The following is a 21,154-nucleotide window of genomic DNA, read 5'->3' on the forward strand; positions in this document are numbered from 1 at the left end:
CGCGCTACCCCTCCCACTGCTAAGACTTTCCCGTCTGTTCTGTCTCCAGCCTCCTCCAATGTCATTGTTTTGGAGCAAATATAAGTGATGTCACCAGTCTTCCAATCCCCACAGATTTGCGTGTTGTTAATTACTGCATTTTTCACATTGCTAGACAGGTGAAGTCTGCAGAATGTTGACTGCCTGGGAATGAACTTGTGATCTCTATACCTTTTAATCAACAACTGGCCTTAGTCCAGCCTTTATAAAGTGCTGATGTTCACAGATTGATCCTCCTGTTATGGGGCACATGGCACTTGCCTGTTGTTGGGTTAAACTTGAGCAGCCATCATTGCCCACTGTTAGGAGTGTGTTGTTAAATATTGCACAACTGGTTCTGAGCCTATCAACAGGAAGTACTGCTAACCTGAACATAACTAAGAGATGAAAGCAAAATACTGCGGATGCTGGAAATCTGAAACAAAAATAGCTGGAAAAAATCAGACGGTCTGACAGCATCTGTGGAGAGGAAGGCAGAGTTAACGTTTCGAATCCATATGACTCTTCAGAACTTAGAGATGCATGGTTATTCTTTAAAACTCTAGGAATCACCATGTTGTAAATTCTATTCCTTTTAAACAGGAAAAACTGGTTAGCCACTCTCCCTCCATAACCTTCCTCCTTGATCAAGTGCTGATCGCCCTACCTAATGTCTTCTCTGGCTTGCTGTCAGTTTTTGTTTGATCCGTGCTCCTCTGAGGCACTTGAGACATTTTACTAGGTTCAAGGTGCTCTACAAATGCAAGTTATTGTTGTGGAGATGCTTTGTGCAGTGTTTTTTAGTGGAATGGTCACTCCTCACACTCTGCTCCCCCCCCCCCAGGTTACGGGTTGTCCTTCTGTCGGTGCTCTTCGACCCCGGGATGTCCACCTTGATTGCTCACGTCTGGAGAGGATGGGGATTGGACAGCGGACTCCCTTCCGAGAAGGAATGCAACGTTGTCTTTGGCCTTATCTCCTGGACAAGCAGTGGCGACAGACTGTGTTTCACTGAGACTGTGATAGGGTGAAAGAGGTCAGTGTGGGGGAGGGACAGCAGCAAAAAGTAAAATTTGATGGAAAAGCACAAGTATCAAGAGTTTCAGACAACCCTCTGCCCCAGACAGTATCTTTTGAGAGATTATATCTGTCTAGCCTCTCCTGCTGTTGCGCAACCTTGCACATCACTGGTTTACTTAGTCCACGTGTCTGTCTGTGGGTAAACTTTACAAAAATATATGTACAATTAAAGTGTTTCCTTTCTGCTTTTGCTTTGTAATTTTGTTCGTATGTGCATGGGAGGTTGTTCTTGCTTTTAACTTGTTTGGACACACTCCAGCTGGCGGGAGAACAAGACTACTAGATATTTTGTTCAGCATGATAAAAAGATGCGTTGGAATTTTCCAGTGCTTTCCACACCCTCCCAACCCACATTTTAATACTGTGCAACCAGTGACTGAAAAAGTGGTTTCAACAGAGGTTGCCTCAGTTTTCTGTAGAGTGAAAGACTGGTGGAAGTTGACCCGTTGCTATCTCTCTCTCTCTCTCTCTCTCTCTCTCACACTCTCTCTCTCTCTCTCTCTCTTTCTCTCTCTCTCCAGTTCATGAGCCATGTAGCAACTCTTCCACTCACTGGCTCTTCTTTGCAACAGATACAAATTGTCAAAATGCCGAAGGAAACAGTGATAGCCTGTTTACCCTCTGTCTCTTGACATTGTACAGCTCCCTCAACACTGCCCACCTACCAGAATCTTACCTCTGAGTGTCAACAGGCAGCTCAACTGAGGAAGGGCTTCATAGCTGAACCTAATCACCTATGCATTTGCATCAGGAGTTGTTGGATAGCAAGCATGGACAGGACCCCTCCCTGATTTCAAACCCCCTCACATAATCAAGATGCAGTGAAGCCAATTTTGACTCCCATCCAATAGGTAAGCTAGCCTTGTGGTTCTATACTGAATGAACCCCACCAGGTTTAATTTCACTAAACCTGGTGATTCGATGGCTGGCACTAGGTGAAGTGAGCATGAAGCTGTCGGATGTCATTTAAAAACCCAACTAGTTCACTAACAACCTTCAGGGAAGGGAACTGCCATCCTCAGCCAGACTGGCCTATATGTGACTCCATCCCCATATTGTGCTATGCCTGCAGGGCATTGAAGGATCAAATAAATCAGTGTTATTTGGTGGGTTTTTGAAACCAAAGTTTGTTTTAAAGTCTTTGGTGAACAAGAGATGACTTCAAGTTTCTAATATGAATTGGAAAATTGATTCATTAGGTTTTCAGTATTCTAACCATTTGTACGTGTTTTGAAACAAATTCAAAGTTACTGGATTGTATCTTAAAGCTAGAATCGCTGGTGAGGAAACAGTTTTGGATGTAATTTTAATTCAAGGTAGAATGCATTTGTTTGTTTTCCATTTGTGAACCAAGTTTTCAGCAGGTAAGACTTCAGATCTTTGCAGACTTTCCAATTGGTCGATAATTGCAAACATCAGAAGCTCCTGTAATGCATCCTGATTTCTAATCTCTGTTTTGTGACTTTCAGTGCACCATTTTCATTGAAGTCAGCCCTACCTTGCTTCCTAAACAGTTGTTCTGTTTAGACCTCATCTCTCCTGAATATAAAGGTTCCACTTGGCAGATCATGTAAGACTTGTCACCGTCTATAAGTTTGAGATGGTCCCCGATTTTGCTATTAGATATTAATAGAAAGAGACTATCATCTCTGACCAAGAATGTGTAGAAACTGACTAGGAGTGAGTTCAGCATTGAGCACGTATGAACTGATGAACTGGCCAATTTCACTTCAGACCTGTTCATTGTTGGAAAGTCAGCTGTCATGCTGCCCCCCCCCTCCCAAAAGTGGTGTGGTCTCTCATAAGCTCCTGCCACTCCCCTCTCACCACTTCATCAATTGCTTGGGAGTCAAAGAGCCGGCAGGTAATCTGCTAATGAACCCAGTTTGGCTCCAAATACTAATCTTGCTCAGATCTGCAGCGAATGGAAAACATATGAAGATGCATTGCAAGACATTCACCTGAGAGTGGGTTGGTGTCAAGGGCGCTTTGCCTGTATCTAACCTGTGCTGTACCTGGGAGTGTTTGGGGCATTGTAACTGAGTCAAAACAAATTTAAATTTGGGGCATTGTAGAGGGAGTTTTATTGTATCTAAGCCATTGATTGTAAATCAGAAACACTCCATGCCAATTAATGTGGCTGATTTGTGAATGTCAGGTTATCTCTGTCTGGTTGGAAGCTGCCTGCCTCACCAAGCCAAACATGTCTACACTGCCAGCTTCCTGTCTTTTCATTTGTTTCCTCATTTTCTAAGGATACTTTGATTTCTTCTGTAATTTTTACTGAAAGAGTTTGTGTTGCCCTTTTGAGAATCATTATGATATGGGATTGTTGTCACACATGCACATACCTGAGGCACTGTATAAATGATTATCACCTGTCTGTGTCTGAGTGGAGTTGAGCAAAGGGATGTAAATTTGCTTAAAACGTCTCTCTTTTTTGGTGTCTGTGTATTAACTGTTGTCCACAGATGTACAATAAAGATGTAGTTCCCAGCCCTCAATCCTTTAAAGATGGGCCAAGGCTTAGAGCTCTGATTGCTCAGAATTCCTAATTCTAAGCTTCTCTTTTGGGCTGTTTGAATTCCTGGCCTATCCTGCCTTCATGTCCTGAGGTGTTAACTCGTAGTGCAAATCAGTTCTGCAAGCTCAGTCACATCTTTCCTTGCCTGTGTTAGCAAGCTACTCAACTACTGAAGCATCACATCTCACTTGACCAAAATCCTCCCACTTGTGTGCACATTCATGCACTGTAGAAAAGGCTGGATGGGAGCCAGAATCTTGTGGCACATACATCATTCCTCTGTGAGAAAACTGCCTTCTATGGAGCAGCAATTATGTGCAGCAGACTGAGTATAGCAGAGAACAGTTTGATATGACTCAGCTCTAGTACACGTATCTCTAACTTTTAACAGTGAAAATGTTGTGAGTTTGTGCAAATTGTGAAACTGCTCAAACGTTCCCAGTAGCTACAATCAATGTACACTTGTGAAAACTGGAGTCTCTCTCTCTCTCTCTCTCTTTGTATTTGCAAACTGCACTTGTGAACAAATAACTACAGCCTTGTTAATGTGCAAGTCAAAGGAATAATGCTTTTCACATTCCGTCCTGTAGAGAATTTAATAATAAAAATTATACAAAACAGTTTGTTTCTTTCAAAGTGTATAATGTACAACATTTTGTTAAGAGCCACCTAATTTATTTTAATGAATATGGCACCAGCTACTGGGGAAGATATAAGTAAAGATGTCTTGCTGCAATTGTATAGAGCCTCAGTGAGACTACAGCTGGAGTATTGTGTACAGTTTTTTGGTCTCATTTAAGGAAGGTTATACTTGCCATTGGAGAGCAATGAAGGTTCACCAGACTAATCCCTGGGACGGCAAGATTGTTGCATGAGGAGAGATTGAGGAAACTGAGCCTGTATTCTCTAGAATTTGGAAGAATGAGAGTTGATCTTATTGAAACTTACAAAATTCTTACAGGACGTGACAGGGCAGATGTAGATAGGGTGTTTCCCCTGGTTGGTGAGTCTAGAATAGAGGACATAATCTCAGAATAAGGGGTAGGCCATTCAAGACTGAGATGAGGGTGAATTTCTTCACCAAGGGTGGTGAAACTTTGGAATTCTCTACCCCAGAGGGCTTTGGAAGCTCAATCACATTATTCTCAAGACAGAAATTGTTAGATTTATGGAAACTAATGACATCAAGGGATATGGAGATAGCACAGAAAAGTGGCATTGAGGTGGATGATCAGCCATTATCTAATTGAATGGCAGAGCAGGCTCGACAAGCTGAATGGTCTACTCCTATTCATATGTTCCAACAGAGAAGTTAGATGCAAAAACTGGAGAGTATGGGGAAGTTCGATTTATCCTAATATGGACTGGGATAGTTTTAGTTTCTGGAGTGTGTTCAGGAGAGTTTTCTTGACCATTGTTTCAAGCCCAGCAAGAGAGGAGGAATTGATCAATCTGGCTTTGAGGAATAAGGTGGGTCAAGTGGATAAAGTCACTTGGATAACTTTTAGAGAACAATGATCATAGAAAACTTAACCCTTATGATACTATAGAAATGGGCAAAGAGTAATCAAAAGTAAAAATACTAGATTGAAAAAAGGCCAATTTCAGTGGGGTGAGACCCGACCTGTCCCGGGTAAATTGGAATTTGAGACTGACAGGCAAACTAATGGAACAACGGGCTACTTTTAAAAAAAGCAAGATTTGGGTACGTTCCCACAAAGGATAAAAAGTTTATGTAAGCAAAGCAAGAGTTCTCTGGATGATGAAGAGACAGAGAGCAAGATGAAGCAGAATAAGGGGGTGTATGACAGATATCAGGCTAATAATACAAGCGAGAACCAGGCTGAATATAGTTCAGAGGGGAAGTCAGAGATTGAGTAGAGTGTGACAGTTAGCATAAAAAGAGAATTCAAAATTCTTCTACAGGCAAATAAATGGTAAAAGGGTAGTTAAGAGGAGGAATGGGCCAATTAGGATCTTAAAAGGAACAATGCAAGGCAGCAGAGGGCATTGTTGAGGTGCTAAATGAGTACTTTACATCTGTCTTCAAGATGATGCTGCCAAACTTATGGTGAAAGGTGAGGTAGTTGGATGGGCTCAGTGTTTATAGATGAGGTATTAGAAAATCTGGCCATACTTAAAAGTTGGTAAGTCACCAGGACTGGAGGGGTGGATCTGAGGATGGTGAGGGAACTAAGGGTGGAAATTGACGGTATATTGTGCATAATCTTCCAGGCCTCTTTAGGTGCAGTGGTAGTGACAGAAGTCTAGAATATTGCAAATGTTACAGCCTTGTTCACAAAAGGGTAAAAGGATAAACCCAGCAACTACAGGTCAGTCAGTTTAACCTCTGTCATCAAAAAGCTTTTAGAGGCTATAATCTGGGATTTAATTAATCCACATTTATCCAAGTAAACGTTAAGGAAAGCCAACATGGACTTGTTAAAGGCAAATCATGTTTAACTAACTTAATTGAGTTTTTTGCTGATGTAACAGATGGTTGATGAGGGTAATGTGATTGATGTAACTCTTTCGAGTACGAACATGTTTTCAGATGAAGTTACATTGTTTCATAGTTTGCCGTTGTGAGATTTGAACTCTTGATCTTAGGGTTACAAACCCAGTACCATAACCACTTGGCCATTTAGGCCAAGCTCTGATGGTTGGTGTATATGGATTTCCAAAAGGGATTTGATAAAATGCCCCATAATTGGCTTGTTGAATCCCATGGAATAAAAAGGAAAGTGGTAACATAGATACGGAGTGGCTGAGTGACAGGAAGCAAGGATCAGTAAGTGTCACGTGAGGAGAGAGGCGACTATGCCGGGGTGAGATGGAGACCAAGGAAGTACCAAATTAGGTTTGTGTGGTAAGTTCTGGTAAGTCTTTTTCAGGTTTTAACTATGGATTAATAATCAAGATCTGACATAAATTAGGTCAGCTTGTTAAACAGTGAACTGCCTGGAGCGGCAATTATCTATCAATCACCTGAAAGCAATTGGTTCAAGTGGTGTTAATTACGGTAGCAGGAAGCTAAACGAGCTAGTGACTCATCAGAAGTTCTATTTTTAAAAAAAGACAGGCTTTTCAAACTGCATGATCATTAAGGGGCACGCGAGGAGACAGGCGACTACGCCATGATGAGATGGAGACTGAGTGAGTGGCACATTAGGTTCATGTGGCAATTCGGTGTGTGGAGGAAAACGATGTGGTAAACATAGGAATTATTCTAAGTTAATTAAGTGAGTAATTAAATTAATTAAACATAACACCTGTCCTGCCATTGTTACTTATGTTGCAGTTGTGGAAGGTGGGAGCTTTTGGACACCTAGGCAATCCATGATGAACATATCTGCTGAAAGTGTAAGCAGCTAGAGGAATTCCGGATCAGGATTATTGACTGGAAGCTGAACTGCAGACACTGCGCAACATAAGGGAGGGGGATAAATACCTGGGCACTTGGTTCCAGAAAAGGATCACGCCTGTTAGAATCAGGTCATCTGTTTTGGTCAGCAGTGAGGGACATGGGGATGTGACCGTGAGTGAAGTAGGTAATTAGACCTAGCAGACAGTAGTGGAGGAGCTTCAGTCTTTGCAATTGTCAAACAGGTTTGAGGTGCTCACAATCTGTGTGGACCAAAAACAAGGTCTGCAAAGTGGATTAGCAGCCTTGTCATGGCATCATGGCACAGGAAGCCATTCAAGTGCAGGGAGCAAACAGGAATGTAGTGGTAATAGAGGACAGTATAGTGAGGGGGATTGACACTGCAACAATGAGCGTTAGTCTGGAAGGCTGTGTTGCCTGCTCAGTGCCAGGGTACGGGACGTTTGCTAAGGGCTGAAGAGGAACTTGCAGTGGGTCGGGGAGGATGCAGTCAAGGTGTTCCATGTAGGTACCAACGACTTGGCAGGATAAGGAAAGAGGTTCTGCATAGTCAGTATGAGAAGGTAGGTACAAAATTAAGAAGCAGTACCTCAAAGATAATCTCTGGATTATTACCTGAGCCATGTGCAAATTGGCATAAGACAAATAAGATTAGAGAGATGGATGCATGGTTTAAAGATTGGTGTAGGAAAAGTAGGTTTGATTATGGAGACTTGGCAGCAGGATGGCAAAGACTGGGTCCTGAATATTGAAGGGTATATGACATTCAAGAAGAATAGGAAGCTAGGTAAAAGTGGAGGGGTAGCACTGTTGATCATTGGTGCAATTGTTAGAGATGATCTTGGTTCAGTAGATCAGAATGTAGAATCGGTTTGGGTGGAGATGAGGAATAGTAGGGGAAAGAAGTCACAAGTGGGAGTGGTCTACTGGTCCCCTAAACATTAGTCACAGTGTAGGATAAAGTATTCAAGAGAAAATATTGGGTGCTTGTGATAAAGGGATGGTAATAATCATGAGTGACTTTTATATACATATAAACTGGAAAAATCAGATTGGCTGCAGTAGCCTGGTTGGGGAGTTTTAATTTCGAGAGAGTTTATTTTAGAGCAGCACATTCTGGAACCAATCAGAGAGCATATTATATTAGACTTGGTATCCTGTAACGTGACAGGATTAATTAATTACCTCCAGTGTAAAGACACCCCTTGGTAGCAGTGACCATAATATGATTGAATTTTACATCCAGTTTGAAAGGGAGAGGAATGAGTCTAAGACTAGTATCTTAACTTAAATAAGAGCAACTATGTGGGCATAAAAGCTGAGCTAGCTGAAGTGGACTGGGGTACTAGGCTAGGGGATAGATCAATAGAGAAGCAGTGGCAGACATTTAAGGGGATATTTCAGAGTATTCAGATGATTGGTTAGAATATAAAGAATGACAGAATTACTAAAAGGTTAATCAGGAGAAAGAAATTAAGGGTAAGAGAGGAAGTTAGCTAGAGATGTAAGAACGGATAGCAAGAGTTTCTACCGGTATTTCTAAAGGCAGAGTAAGTAAAGTGAGTGTTGGTCCTCTAGAGAGTGACAGTGGGGAGTTAACAGATAATAAGGAAATGACGGATGAAATGAACAAATATTTTGCTTCAGTCTTCATGACAGAGGATACAAAAAACATTCCAGTAATAGGTGTAAATCAGGAGGTGGAAGGGACAGGAAAACTTGGTGAAATTACAATCACAAGGACAGCAGTACTGAGCAAACTGATGGAGCTGCAGGCTGACAAGTCTGGGTCCTGATGACCTTCGTCCTAGGGCCTTAAAAGAGGTGGCTAATGAGGTAGTGGATGCATTGGTGTTAATTTTCCAAAATTTACTAGATTCTGGAAAGGTTCCATCAGACTAGAAATTAGCAAATATAACCCCTCTATTCAAGAAGGGAGGGAGGCAGAAAACAGGAAACTATAGACCAGTTAGCTTGATGTCTGTTGGGAAGGTGTTAGAATCGATCATTAAGGAGGTTACAGCTGGGCACAGAGAAACTCGAGGTAATCAGGATGAGTCAACATGGTTTTGTGAAAAGGGAATCATGTTTAACCAATTTATTGGAGTTCTTTGAGGGAGTAACATGTGCTGTGGATAGAGAGTCTGTAGACATGGTGTATCTGGATTTCCGGAAAGCATTTGATAAGGTGCCAGATCAAAGGTTATTGCAGAAAATAAAAGCTCATGATGTAAGGGGTAACATATTAGCCTGGATAGAGGATTGGCTGCCTGACAGAAAACAGAGTATGCATAAATGGGTCTTTTTCTGACTGGCAGGATGTGATGAGTGGAGTCCCGCAGGGGTCTGTGCTGGGGTCTCAACTTTTTACAATCTATATCAATGACTTAGATGAGGGGAGCAGAGGCATGGTAGCTACATCTGCAGATGCCACAAAGATAGGTAGGAAAGTATGTTGTGAAGAGGTTGCAGACGGATATAGACAGGTTGAGTGAGTAGGCAAAAATCTGGCAAATGGAGTATAATGTGGGAAAATGTGAAGTTGTCCATTTTGGCAGGAAGAATAAAGAAGCAGAGTATTACAAACTGAGAATGGCTGCAGAATTCTGAGGTGCAGAGGGACATAGGTGTTCCAGTGCATGGGTCACAAAAAGTTAGTTTGCAGGCATAGGGTGTAATCAAGAAAGCTTATGGAATGCTATCTTTTATTATGAGAAGAATTGAACTATAAAAGTAAGGAGAGTATGCTTCAGTTATACAGGGCACTGGTGAGACCACATCTCGAATATTGTGTGCAGCTTTGGTCTCATGTAAGAAAGGATGTAAATGCATTGGAGGTGGTTCAGAGGAGGTTGACTAGATTGATACCTGGAATGAATAGGTTGTCTTATGAGGAAAGGTTAGACAGACTAGGATTGTTTCCAGTGGAGTTTAGAAGAGTGAGGGGTGATCTGATTGAAAAATATAAGATCCTGAACAGTATTGACAAGGTGGATGTGGAAAGGATGTTTCCTCTTGTGGGTGAGTCCAGAACTAGGGGGAGCTGTTTTAAAATTAGGACAGAGATTAGGAGAAATTTTTTCTGAGGGTTGTGCGACTTTGGAACTCTCCTCCTGAACGGGATGGGGGTGGGATCGCTCAATATTTTTAAGGCAGAGGTAGATAGATTCTTGTTAGGCAAGGGAAATATAGGTTATCGGGGATAGATGTGAATGTGGAATTCGAAATAAAAACTGATCAGCCATGACCTTGTTGAATGGCGAAGCAGGCTCAAGGGGCCGAATGGCCTATTTCTACTATTTCCTATGTATGTACGTAAGGTAGTCGTGAATTTTTCTTTTCGGACTGGAGAAAGGTATATCGTGGTGTTGCCCAGGCATCAGTACTAGGACCATTGTGTTTCTTGATGTACGTTAATGACCATGACTTGAGTGTGCAGGTGACGTTAAACTTGGAAGTATTGTGAACTAAGGATAGTGATAGACTTCAAGAAGACATAGACAGGCCGATGGAATGGGTGGACAGGTGGCAGATGAAATTTAATGCATAGAAATATGAAGTGGTGTATTTCTGTAGGAATAATGAGAAGCAATATAAAGAGTACAATTCTAAAGGGGTACAGGAGTAGAGGGACTTGAAGACACATATGCACAAATCTTTGAAGGTGGCAGGCAGCTGGAGAGTGGTTAAAAAGGTAAATGAATTCCTGGGACTTATAGAGGCATAGGGTACAAAAGCAAGGAAGTTATGTATCTTTAAAAATCTCTGGTTTTGCATCAACTGAAATATTGTATCCACACTTTAGGAAGGATGTGGGGGCTTTAGAAAGAGTGCAGGAAATTTTACAAGAATGGTTCCAGGGCTGAGGGACTTCAATTACGTGGATACACTGAAGAAGCTTGGGCAGCTCTCCTTAGAGAAGAAGATTGAGAGGAGATTTGATAAAGATTTTTGAAATCTTGAGAGGTCTAAATAGAGAAGGTAAAGAGACACTGTGCCCATTGGTGTAAGGGTTGAGAAGCAGCGGACACTGATTTTAAGGCGATTGACGAAGGGAGCAATGGCGCCATGAGGAAAAGGGTGTTTACTTGGTGAGTGCTTAGGATTTGGAATGTACTGCCTGAGAGTGTGGTGGAGGCAGATTCAGTTGTAGCTTTCACCAGACTCATTCCTGGGATGGCAGGACTGATGTATGAGGAGAGATTGGGTCGACTAGTCCTGTATTCACTGAAGTTTAACAGATTAAGAGGGGATCTCATTGAAGCACATAAAATTCTGACAGGGCTGGACAGTCTAGATGCAGGGATGATATTTCCTCTGGCTGGGGACATAAGACAAGAGGCCACAGCCTCAGGATTCAGGAGGCCATTTAGGAATGAGATGAAGAGAAACGTCTTCACTCAGAGGGTGGTGAACCTGTGGAATTCTCTACCACAAAAGGCTGTGGAGGCCAAGTCACTGAATATATTTGAGAAGGAAATAGATTTGCAGAATCTGAAGACGTCAAGGTGTACGGAGAGAGAGCAGGAGTATAGCATTGAGATAGAGAATCAGCCATGATCATATTGAATGGCAGAGCAGGATCGAAGGGCCGAATGACCCACGCCTGCTCCTATTTTCTATGCTTCTATGTTTCAAAAGGGGAAATTAGATGAGCAACTAGCGAGAGCAAATCTGCAGGGCCAAAAGGAAAGGATGGGGGAAGGGGATTAGCTGAGTGGCTCTTGCAGAGATCTGGCACAGGCATGCCTGGCCAAAAAGGTGTCACCGTTCCATCATTCTACAGGGCTTGCTACAATTGTGCAGAGCTTTGGTGAGACCACATCTGGAACACTGTGCACCGTTTTGGTCTCAGTTAAGGAAGGATGTACTCGCCTTGAAGGTGGTGCAGTGAATGTCACTGATTCCTGGGATGGAGGGCTGTCCTTTGATAAGAGGTTGAGTATATTGGGCCTTTATTCTCTGGTGTTTAGAACAGTGAGAAATGTCTTAAGGCTCTGAGAGGTCTTGACAGGGTAGAGGCAGAGAGGTTATTTTCCTTGGTTAGAGTCTAGAACAGGCGTCATGATCTCAGGATAATGGAGTCGATCATTTAAGACTGAGATGAGAAATTTCTTCACTGAGTGTTGTGAACTTTTGGAATTCTCTACCCCTGAAGATTGTGAATGCTCGGTCGTTGAGTATATTTCTGATCGAGATTGATAGATATTTGGACATTTGTCAAATCAAGGGACATGGAGAGTGGGTGAGAAAGTGGGATCAGTCATGCATGATCTTTCTCAGTGGTGCAGAATTTGTAAACCCCACTCCTATTTCTTATGTTCTTTCTTCATGTGTTAAAATGAGGATGGACAATAAATGCCAGTCTTTCCAGCTATGCCTACATCCCAAGAATGAATTTTGAAGGACCAGCCAGTGTGTGTATATATTGAGCCCAACATACTGCTTTGCTTATTTACTTAATTGAATATATCCTTATATTAGATTCACTCATTAGCCTTTAATTGATACATTATTGGGCTGGGCTGTGGTGTGAGGGGTTGAGGATCTGTGCCTGAGATTCCTCACACAGTGGGATCTTGATTTCATCGGTCAGCAAGTACCTGATGTAGGGCACACACTTCACAAAGAAAGTAATGTTCTGCAGGCCTAAGAGCTTGATTAAATTGGTTAATACCAGTCCACTCACTGAGATGACATTGTCCAACAACAACTTGCATTTGCATAGAGCTTTTAGTGTGGGAAACCATCAAAAGATGCTTCGCAAGAGTGTAATGAGATGAAAATTAACTCAGAGCCAAAGAAAGTGAGGAGACTATATGTGGTCAAATTTTAAGGAGATTCTTAAAGGTGGAGAGTTCTAGAAAAGGAATTCTTGGATCTAAGCAGCTGAAGACATGGCTGCTAGTGGTGGTTAAGGGGTGTCAGAGTTGCCCAAGTGGCTATAACTGGAAAATCCCGGAGGGCTGTAGGGCTGGTAGTGGTTACAGCGATGGGGAGGGACAAGGCCATAAAGGGATTTGAAAACAAGGGTGAAAATTTTAAAATTGAGGCTTTGCTAAACCAGGAGTCAATGTAGGTCGGGGAGAACATGGGCAGTGTGATGGGTGAGCGGGACTTGGTGTGTTTTAGAACAGGGGCAGCAAAGTTTTGGATGAGCTTAATTATACTGAGGCCGAAGGTGGGACCCTGGCCAGGAGAACACTGGAACAGTCGAGTCTGGGGGTAACAAAGCATAGCTGAGTTTCAGCAGCAGAGCCAATGAGCCCTGATGGAGTTTATAATTGAAAAGATAGATCGGCACCAGCGGCAATTTACCACATGGACTGCAGTGGTTTAAGACGGCAGCTCACCATCACCCCCTTGAGGGTAATCGGGGATGGGCAATACATGCTGACCTAGCCAGTGAAGCCCATCTCCCAAAAATGAATTAAAAAAAACTTACATTCCCAATAAATCTACGAATAGGACATTCATTTACTTCAAAATGAGGAAATCTGCTTTGAGCTTATCATTGTATGAAAATTAATTTCAATCGATTTTTCACAATGGTTACAATGCAGCATAAGGATGTTTGGCCCCTCCTCTCTTCACTGGCTCTTCGAATGAGCAATGCACCAAATGCCATTCTCCCACCTCCCCCCTGTAACCCTGCACATTCTTCCTGTTCAAAGAGTAATCCAGTTCTGTCTTGAATGCCTTGATTGACCCTGCCTCCATCACACTGTCAGGCAGTGCATTCCAGATCTAAACCATTTGCAGCTTGTAGAAGTTTCTCCATGTGGTTCCATTGCTCCATTTACCAATTACCTTAAATCTCTGCTCTCTTCTCAACCCTTCCACAAGTGGGAACAGTTTCTCCCTAACTATTCAGTCCAACTGCTTATGATTTTTGAACACCTCTATCAAATCTCCTCTCAAGCTTCTCCAAGGAAAACAGTCCCAACTTCTGCAATCTATCTACTTAACTGTAGTTCCTCATCCCTTTTCCAATCTTATTGCTCTGAGATTGTGATCAAAGTAAGTTTGTTTATTGACTAATTCCCACTGCAAAAAAAAAATCATTTAACCTGAGCTGCTATTCACGTAGTTGCAGAAGTAGATGTTCTGAGCCAGGGCACTACTTGGTCTCTGCTCCTGGGGCTGAGAGTGAAAAAAAATCACGCAAGGTTCCTGCTCTTGCTCGTACTCCCTGTCTCGTGAAGTGTTGTGGGCATCAGACGAGGACAGAATTGTCCTGAAGTGTGGTGCCCCCTCCATGGTTGAATATCTCACTAACATACTGTGCAGCCTCACCCATGAACAACAGACACCAAGTGCATACCAAGGAGCCATTGGAATCAATGGAACCTGAGTCCTGGTGAGAGGCTTCAGTGGTTTTGATATGGTAAACGAGAAACTCCTTCCACTGGCAGGAGGGTCAGGAACCAGAGGAATCAGATTTAAGATTGTTGGTATGAGAAGCAGAGAAGAGATAATCATTCACTGCATAAAAATATTCTTATGATCTGGAATGTGCTGCCTGAAAAAATGGTGGAAACAGACTCAGTAATAACTTTCAAAAGGAAATTGGATAAATAATTGAAAAGTATGGGGGAGGAGTATAGGATGTAGGACTAATAGCTCGTTTGAAGAGCTGGCCCAGACATGATGGGCTGAATGGCTTCCTACTGTGTTGTGTGATTCTAACTCTCTTCTCTTAGCAAACTGTGTCTTCTCACAAAAGCTTCCAACCAGATACGTGGAGTCACATGACCTCCTGACCCTAAGTGAAGAAAGGAAGAGATGTTACAGAGCTTCATGATTATGTTCTAACCCCAACCATCTTCAGCTGTTTCATCAGTGACATTCCCTCCAGCACTAGGTCAGAAGTGGGGATGTTCGCTGATGATTGCACTGTGTTCAGCAGCATTCAGATGGTGAAACAGTCCAGGTCCACATGCATCAAGAGCTCCACAACATTCAAACAAGTAACATTCGTGCTACACAAGTGTCATGTAATGGCCATCTCCAATAAGGGAAATTCTAATTAAATGGCATTACCATTGCTTAATTTCCCACCATCAACATGCTGGCAGTTACCATTGATTTGAAATTGGACTGGACTAGCTACATAAATACTGTGGCTACAAAAGCAGGTCAGAGGCTAGGAATCCTGCTAGGAATCCTAACTCACCTCCTGGCTCCCCAAAACCTGTCCACCATCTACAAGGCACAAGTCAGGAGTGTGATGGAATACTTACCGCTTGCCTGGATGAGTGCAGCTCCAACAACACTCAAGAAGCTTAACACCACCCAGGACAAAGCTGCCCGCTTGACTGGCACCACATCCACCATTTTAAACATTCATTCCCCCCACCACTGACGCACAGTGGCAGCAGTGTGTACCATCTAAAAGGTGCACTGCAGCAACTCACCAAGGCTCCTTGAACAGCACCTTCCAAACCCACCACATCTACCACGTGGAAAACCAAGGGCAGCAGACAGAGTGGAACACCACCCAGGTCCCCTCCAAGTCACTCACCATTCTGACTTGGAAATATATCGCCGTTCCTTCACTGTTGGTGGAAGGGAACTCCCTTCCTAACAGCACTGTGGGTGTACCTTACACCACACGGACTGCAGCGGTTCAAGAAGGCAGCTCACCACCACCTTCTCAAGGACAATTAGAGATGAACAGTAAGTGCTGACCTTGCCAGCAATGTTCACATTGCATGGATTAATTAAAAAAAAATCTTTCCCGTCTCCTTTTTGTTTTGTCTGCGGCCTGACGCTGGGCGTGCCAGTTTCCCGGCTGTCAGTAACTAACTTCTGGAAATGTGAGGCCAGACAATGAGTGCCAGCAGGTGATTTAGACTGCGGAGAGTCATCCAATCTAGGCTTAGTTCTCTTTGCCTGCTGATGGTGGGAGCCTGAGGCTGCAACACTTTTGATAATATTTAACAGAAGACACTTCCACATGCTGAAAACTCACTCTTGCACTTGCGATATCCAGAGTAAACTGCAAAGGGAAGGGAAAAAAGCAACATGAGACAGAAAATCCTGAAGACAGCGATCAGTCCTACTCCAGAATGCATGGCTGTAAAATAAATAATATAGAAAACAGGGTCAGGAAAGATTGAATCACACCTTCTCCACATTGACGATATTGGAAACTTTCTGTACAAATCACTTGTGATTAATGTTTGGTGTTATCTCTCTTCCCATGACCCCGTGTTCCAGTCTGGTTTAGTGACAGCGCTCACACCTTTCAATTTAAAGTTTGTGGGGGCAAGACTTGATCACAAAACCTAGGGCAGCACTGAGGGAGTGCTGGACTGTCAGAGGGTCAGTACTGAGGGAATGCTGTACCATCAGAGAGGCAGCACTGAGGGAGTACTACACTGTCAGAGGGTCTGTACTGAGGGAGTGCTGCACTGTCAGAGGAGCTGTACTGAGGGAATGCTGTACCATCAGAGAGGCAGCACTGAGGGAGTGCTGGACTGTCAGAGGGTCAGCGCTCTGGGAGTGTGCACTGTCAGAGGGTCAGTACTGAGGGAGTGCTGCACTGTCAGAGGGTCAGTACTGAGCGAGTGCTGCACTGTCAGAGGAGCAGTACTGAAGGAATGCTGTACCATCAGAGAGGCAATACTGAGAGAGCGCTGTACTATCAGAGGATCAGTACTGAAGGAGTGCTGCACTGTTGGAGGGGCAGTACTGAAGGGAGTTATAGCACTATCAGAGGGGCAAAACTAAGGAAGTTTGGCAGGGATTCCATCTGCTCCAGAGGCCTTTTCTTTTTCAGCTCCAATCAGGAGAGTGCCAAGACTGAGCCAGACGGGGTATTTAGGAATGAAGTTGAGGACGTTGAAGTTGCAGATAGAGTCTTGGTTGAAGAGTTCTTCTGGACAGTGCTGAAAAAGACAATGCCTGCCTTTTGTGTCTGCAAATTGTTGGATCTCCCATGCTCTTTCTACCCACCATTTGTTTTTTATGTCATGGGTTTTTTAATGATTGCTGCCTTCAGCCACCTGTAGGACGGCTGAAATGAGTGAAACGTTGGCCAGAATCTTCGACTCAGCGAATAGGCCCCACCCCGCTTGCTGACGTGTAAAATAATGCCCGGTGACATCGGGCGTGTGTCCCAATGTCACCGCATGTCATTCCGATTTTCAGTTCGGCAGGCGCGCATCTGCTGAACTGTCAAAGGCCTATTAAAGCCATTTAAAAACTAATTAAACCACTTAATTCAGCTGCCATGGGTGGGATGAGGTTTCATGAATGATTTATAAGTGAAATAAAGGTTTTCATTAAAATTGATAGACATGTCCCAGCTCATGTGACACTTTCACATGAGAGGGTACGTCCTAAATTTTTTTTCTTAATTGAAATTTTTGAAACTCAAACTGATCTCCCTGAGGCAGCTCTGTGCCTCGGAGATTTCTGCGCTGTTTTGCCTTAATTGGCCCGCCCACGTTAAATGCAGGGCGGCGATCAGCTGTCCACCCGCCTGCTCCCACCCAACCCCCCTGAAGGGGATAAAATTCTTCCCACTGTGTTGTTTCGGGGTAAGTGGGTGAGAGTAAATAACCTTTATTTTTAAACTCACAATAATCCTGCTGCTGGAAATTGGGACTCTCACTCTGAGGGTAAGAAAACCCACACCACTTCCATTCAAGCATACTGATCTTGGGCAGTAACAGGGAACGCATACATTTTACCCATGACAGAATTAGGGGCTGCAATCTGGGATATTAATCCATTGCAAATAACTAAAATCTAGCAAAAAAAATTGGAAGTGGAATCTAAATCTAATCATCTCCATTGACATTCAATGGAATTTCCATCTCTGAATCCCCCACTATCAACATCTTGGGGATTACCATTGACCAGAAACTGAACCAGACCAACCACAGAAATACTGTGGTTACAAGAGCAGATCATAGGTTGGGAATTCTGCAGAGAGTAACTCATCTCCTGACTCCCCAAAGCCTGTCCACCATCTACAGGATACAAGTCAGGATTGTGATGGAATACTCTCCACTTGCCTGGGTGAGTGCAGCTCCAACAACACCCGAGAAGCTCGACACCATCCAGGACAAAGCAACCCACTTGTGATTGGTACCCCATCCACCACCTTCAACATTCACTTCCTCCACCACCACCGAGGCACAGTAGCAGCAGTGTGTACCATCCGCAAGATGCACTGCAGCAATCATCAAGCCTCCTTCAACAGCACCTTCCAAACCTGTGACCTCAATCACCTAGAAAGACAAGGGCAGCAGATGCATGGGAACCCCACCACCTCCAAGATCCCCTCCTAGCCACTCACCATCCTGACGTGGAAATATATCACCGTTCCTTCACTGTCGCTGGGTCAAAATCCTGGAACTCGCTTCCTGACAGCACTAATGCCTACAGCACATGGACTGCAGCGGTTCAAAAAGGCGGCTCACAACCACCTGCTCAAGGGCATTTAGGGATGGACAATAAATGCTGGCCCAGCCAGCGATGCCCGCATCCCATAAATGAATAAACAAAATAGCCAAAATTGTTGAACAAAGTAAAAGGCATTACAGCAATAAGCTTTACTGACAATTCTAACAATAGAAAGTATGATGGCTGCTTTCAATGTGAAAGCATTTACACAAGAGTAGCACTCAACTTGGCCAAAATTAGCATCCTTAAACATAGAATAGCTAAAAGCCATAGCTAGGCAGGTAGAACTGAATATACATAATAAAGCAAGGAAGCCCAAAGCACTCAAAATGCTGTCCAAGCAACTTCACCTCACCTCAGAATCGGAACAGGTAGAAGATATAGAGCTTGAGATAGATTAGATTACCTTAGCCAAAATTGACCAAGAGCAGCAGCGAGTAGAGTTAGAATTTCAGGCAAGAGAGAGAGAGAAAGAAAATGAGGAAGAGAGCTTTCCAGCTAGAAAAGCTTGAGAGAGAGAGAACTACAAGCACGGAAAGCTAGGGAACAAAGACAGATTGAGGTAGCTAGGGAGAGCCTGAAATTATTTAGTTGTAATTTAAATACCCTTAGCCCAGAGACAGGCTTCGATTTCCTGAAGTATCCCCAATTCGTCCGCAAATTTGAAGAGGAAGATGAGGAAATTTTGTGCACAATCTTTGAGAAACTGGCAGCTCAGTTACAACGACCAGCAGAGTTTTGGACACTCCCGACACAAGGTCAGCAAGTAGGAAAGGCCCATGCGGTTTATTCCAGGCTTCCTCTGTTGAGAGCTTGGCTGCCATTCTCAGTGCCTATAAACTCACACCGGAGACATACGGCCAACAATTCCGGAACTCCCATCAAAAAACCCGCACAGGGCTGGTATTCGAGGGGAACTAAACAGCCAATCCTTGACCAGTGGGTGCGAGCCCTAAAATCTGCCCACACCGACGAAGGGTTAAGAGAAATAGTACTGTTAGAGGAGTTCAAAAACTGTCTCCCATACAGCCTTAAAACTGACCTAGCGGAACAAAGGGTTTCAAAAGTCAGAGACGCAGGCCGATGACGGCAAATTAACCCATAAACCTTTAAACCAAAACAAATTTGGATCTAGTAACTCCTATCAGCGCGGGAGAGATAAGAAAGAGGCAGATGGAACAGAGATAGACTCAAGAGGGAAGGAAGGTGGAGAAGACAGGGCAGATCAATCCCCAACTTTAAGGGCTGATAAGACAGAATACCTGCCAAGGCTTCTTGAACCAATGGACAATTAGTTCTTTTGTATCACAAGCTCCAAGAAGAAAAATAACCATTTTTTGAGCTATGGGGTATTTCCGAACACTGCTTGTAGCGAAGCTCACTGAGATGGCCAACTGAAAGCAGGACAAACACCACAGTGCTAATAAAAGGGCTTACTAGCACCTGTTTAAAAGCTCCCTTAATAAAAATTCACCTGCAGTGTAAGTGCTCACCGGTGTGGGTGGGGTTGTTCTGAGCTTACCCATACACGGACTGGACCTATTGTTGGGGAATGGCTTGGTGGGGGTACCAGGTTCAGTACCCAGAGGGACAAAAACAGTCCCCGGAGACTGGGGAAATGAAAGGGAGCCAGAAAATTCTGCTCAGCTGCAGAGAACCGGACGAAGTCCCTAAAATCCTACAGTGGGTGTTAGAACCAGTAAAAATTGGGGAAATCGAAGGAAAGCCAGGGGACTTTCCAGAGGCCAGGAGAAGATCTCCCCGCACAAAAAGGACCAGGATAGAACCCGTAGAAGCTAAAGAGGCCAAAACCAGGCCTGTAAAGTTTAAAGAGGCCAAGGCAAGGTCTGTAGAATTTAAAAAGAGTGAAGGGGCTGAACCAGAGGTCTGGTTAGCAGTACCTTCTTTCAGGATTTAAATAGCAATAGAGAATGTTCCCAAATCAGCAGACGGACAATGAGGGAGAGACGCCTCACCCAGCCGAAGTGCCACAGGACCGTGTGGCAGAAGCTGGCCACCTACCTGTGGACCATAGTGTCCCAAAGGACATGGGGCACATTGGGACAAACTTATCCCCAAAGTAACAGGGAAAGGGAAGTCAATACACCCTAAGAGAAGCTGCACTTTTGAAAGCCACAAGGAAAGTACAAGTGCGGCTAATGCAGAATAGTTCATCAATCCATCACAGGACCAGGTTCAAAACCTAAACCCAGCAGTTTAACTCCTAGGCCCCCTGAGGACAAGGTGCAGGGGGAGAATGCAGCCACCTCACAGGGGTTTATAAACAATATATCACAGACCATTAACCTGGAAATAAAAATCATCAATGAACCTGAACCTAAATGAATCAGGCGCACGCTTTGTGGGAGCAGCCATGAAAGGATTAAGAGCCCCACAGGCAACACAACCAAACAATCAGAGCAATTTACATACTACAAGCTTTGGAACAGAACCCAGACGTTTAATCCGACTCCTCCCCAGAGGTCAGTGAGGAGTTTGAACTTCCCTCAGCTGCTAAATGCATTGAGAATCTTATACCCGTTGATGTTAAAGTTCCCAAAATCTTGCATACGAATATTAATGACTATTCACAAGATAACATGTAACTGGGTATTTTAAGAAAAAGAGGATGCGACAGACAGAGACACTGTGTCAGTCTCTGGTTCCTGCGTGAATGTCCAGATATGTGTTAAAAGTGAATGTGTTTGTATTCTTTTCCTTTGTTTGCA

The 21,154-nt window shown here is 43.6% G+C and overlaps 1 protein-coding gene across 1 annotated transcript in view; it reads left to right on the forward strand.

Moving 5' to 3' along the window:
* The window catches only part of mat2b (methionine adenosyltransferase II, beta), a 39,760-nt gene extending 35,518 nt beyond the window's left edge, over positions 1-4,242 (forward strand). The window contains exon 7 of the mRNA XM_041193606.1: positions 863-4,242. Coding sequence (XP_041049540.1) covers positions 863-1,033 — 171 coding nt within the window. The 3' untranslated portion in view covers positions 1,034-4,242. The remainder of the gene's footprint in view (positions 1-862) is intronic.
* Positions 4,243-21,154: the final 16,912 nt, after the last annotated feature.

The sequence above is a fragment of the Carcharodon carcharias genome, chromosome 8 (genome assembly GCF_017639515.1).
Source record: "Carcharodon carcharias isolate sCarCar2 chromosome 8, sCarCar2.pri, whole genome shotgun sequence".
Lineage (NCBI taxonomy): Eukaryota > Metazoa > Chordata > Chondrichthyes > Lamniformes > Lamnidae > Carcharodon > Carcharodon carcharias.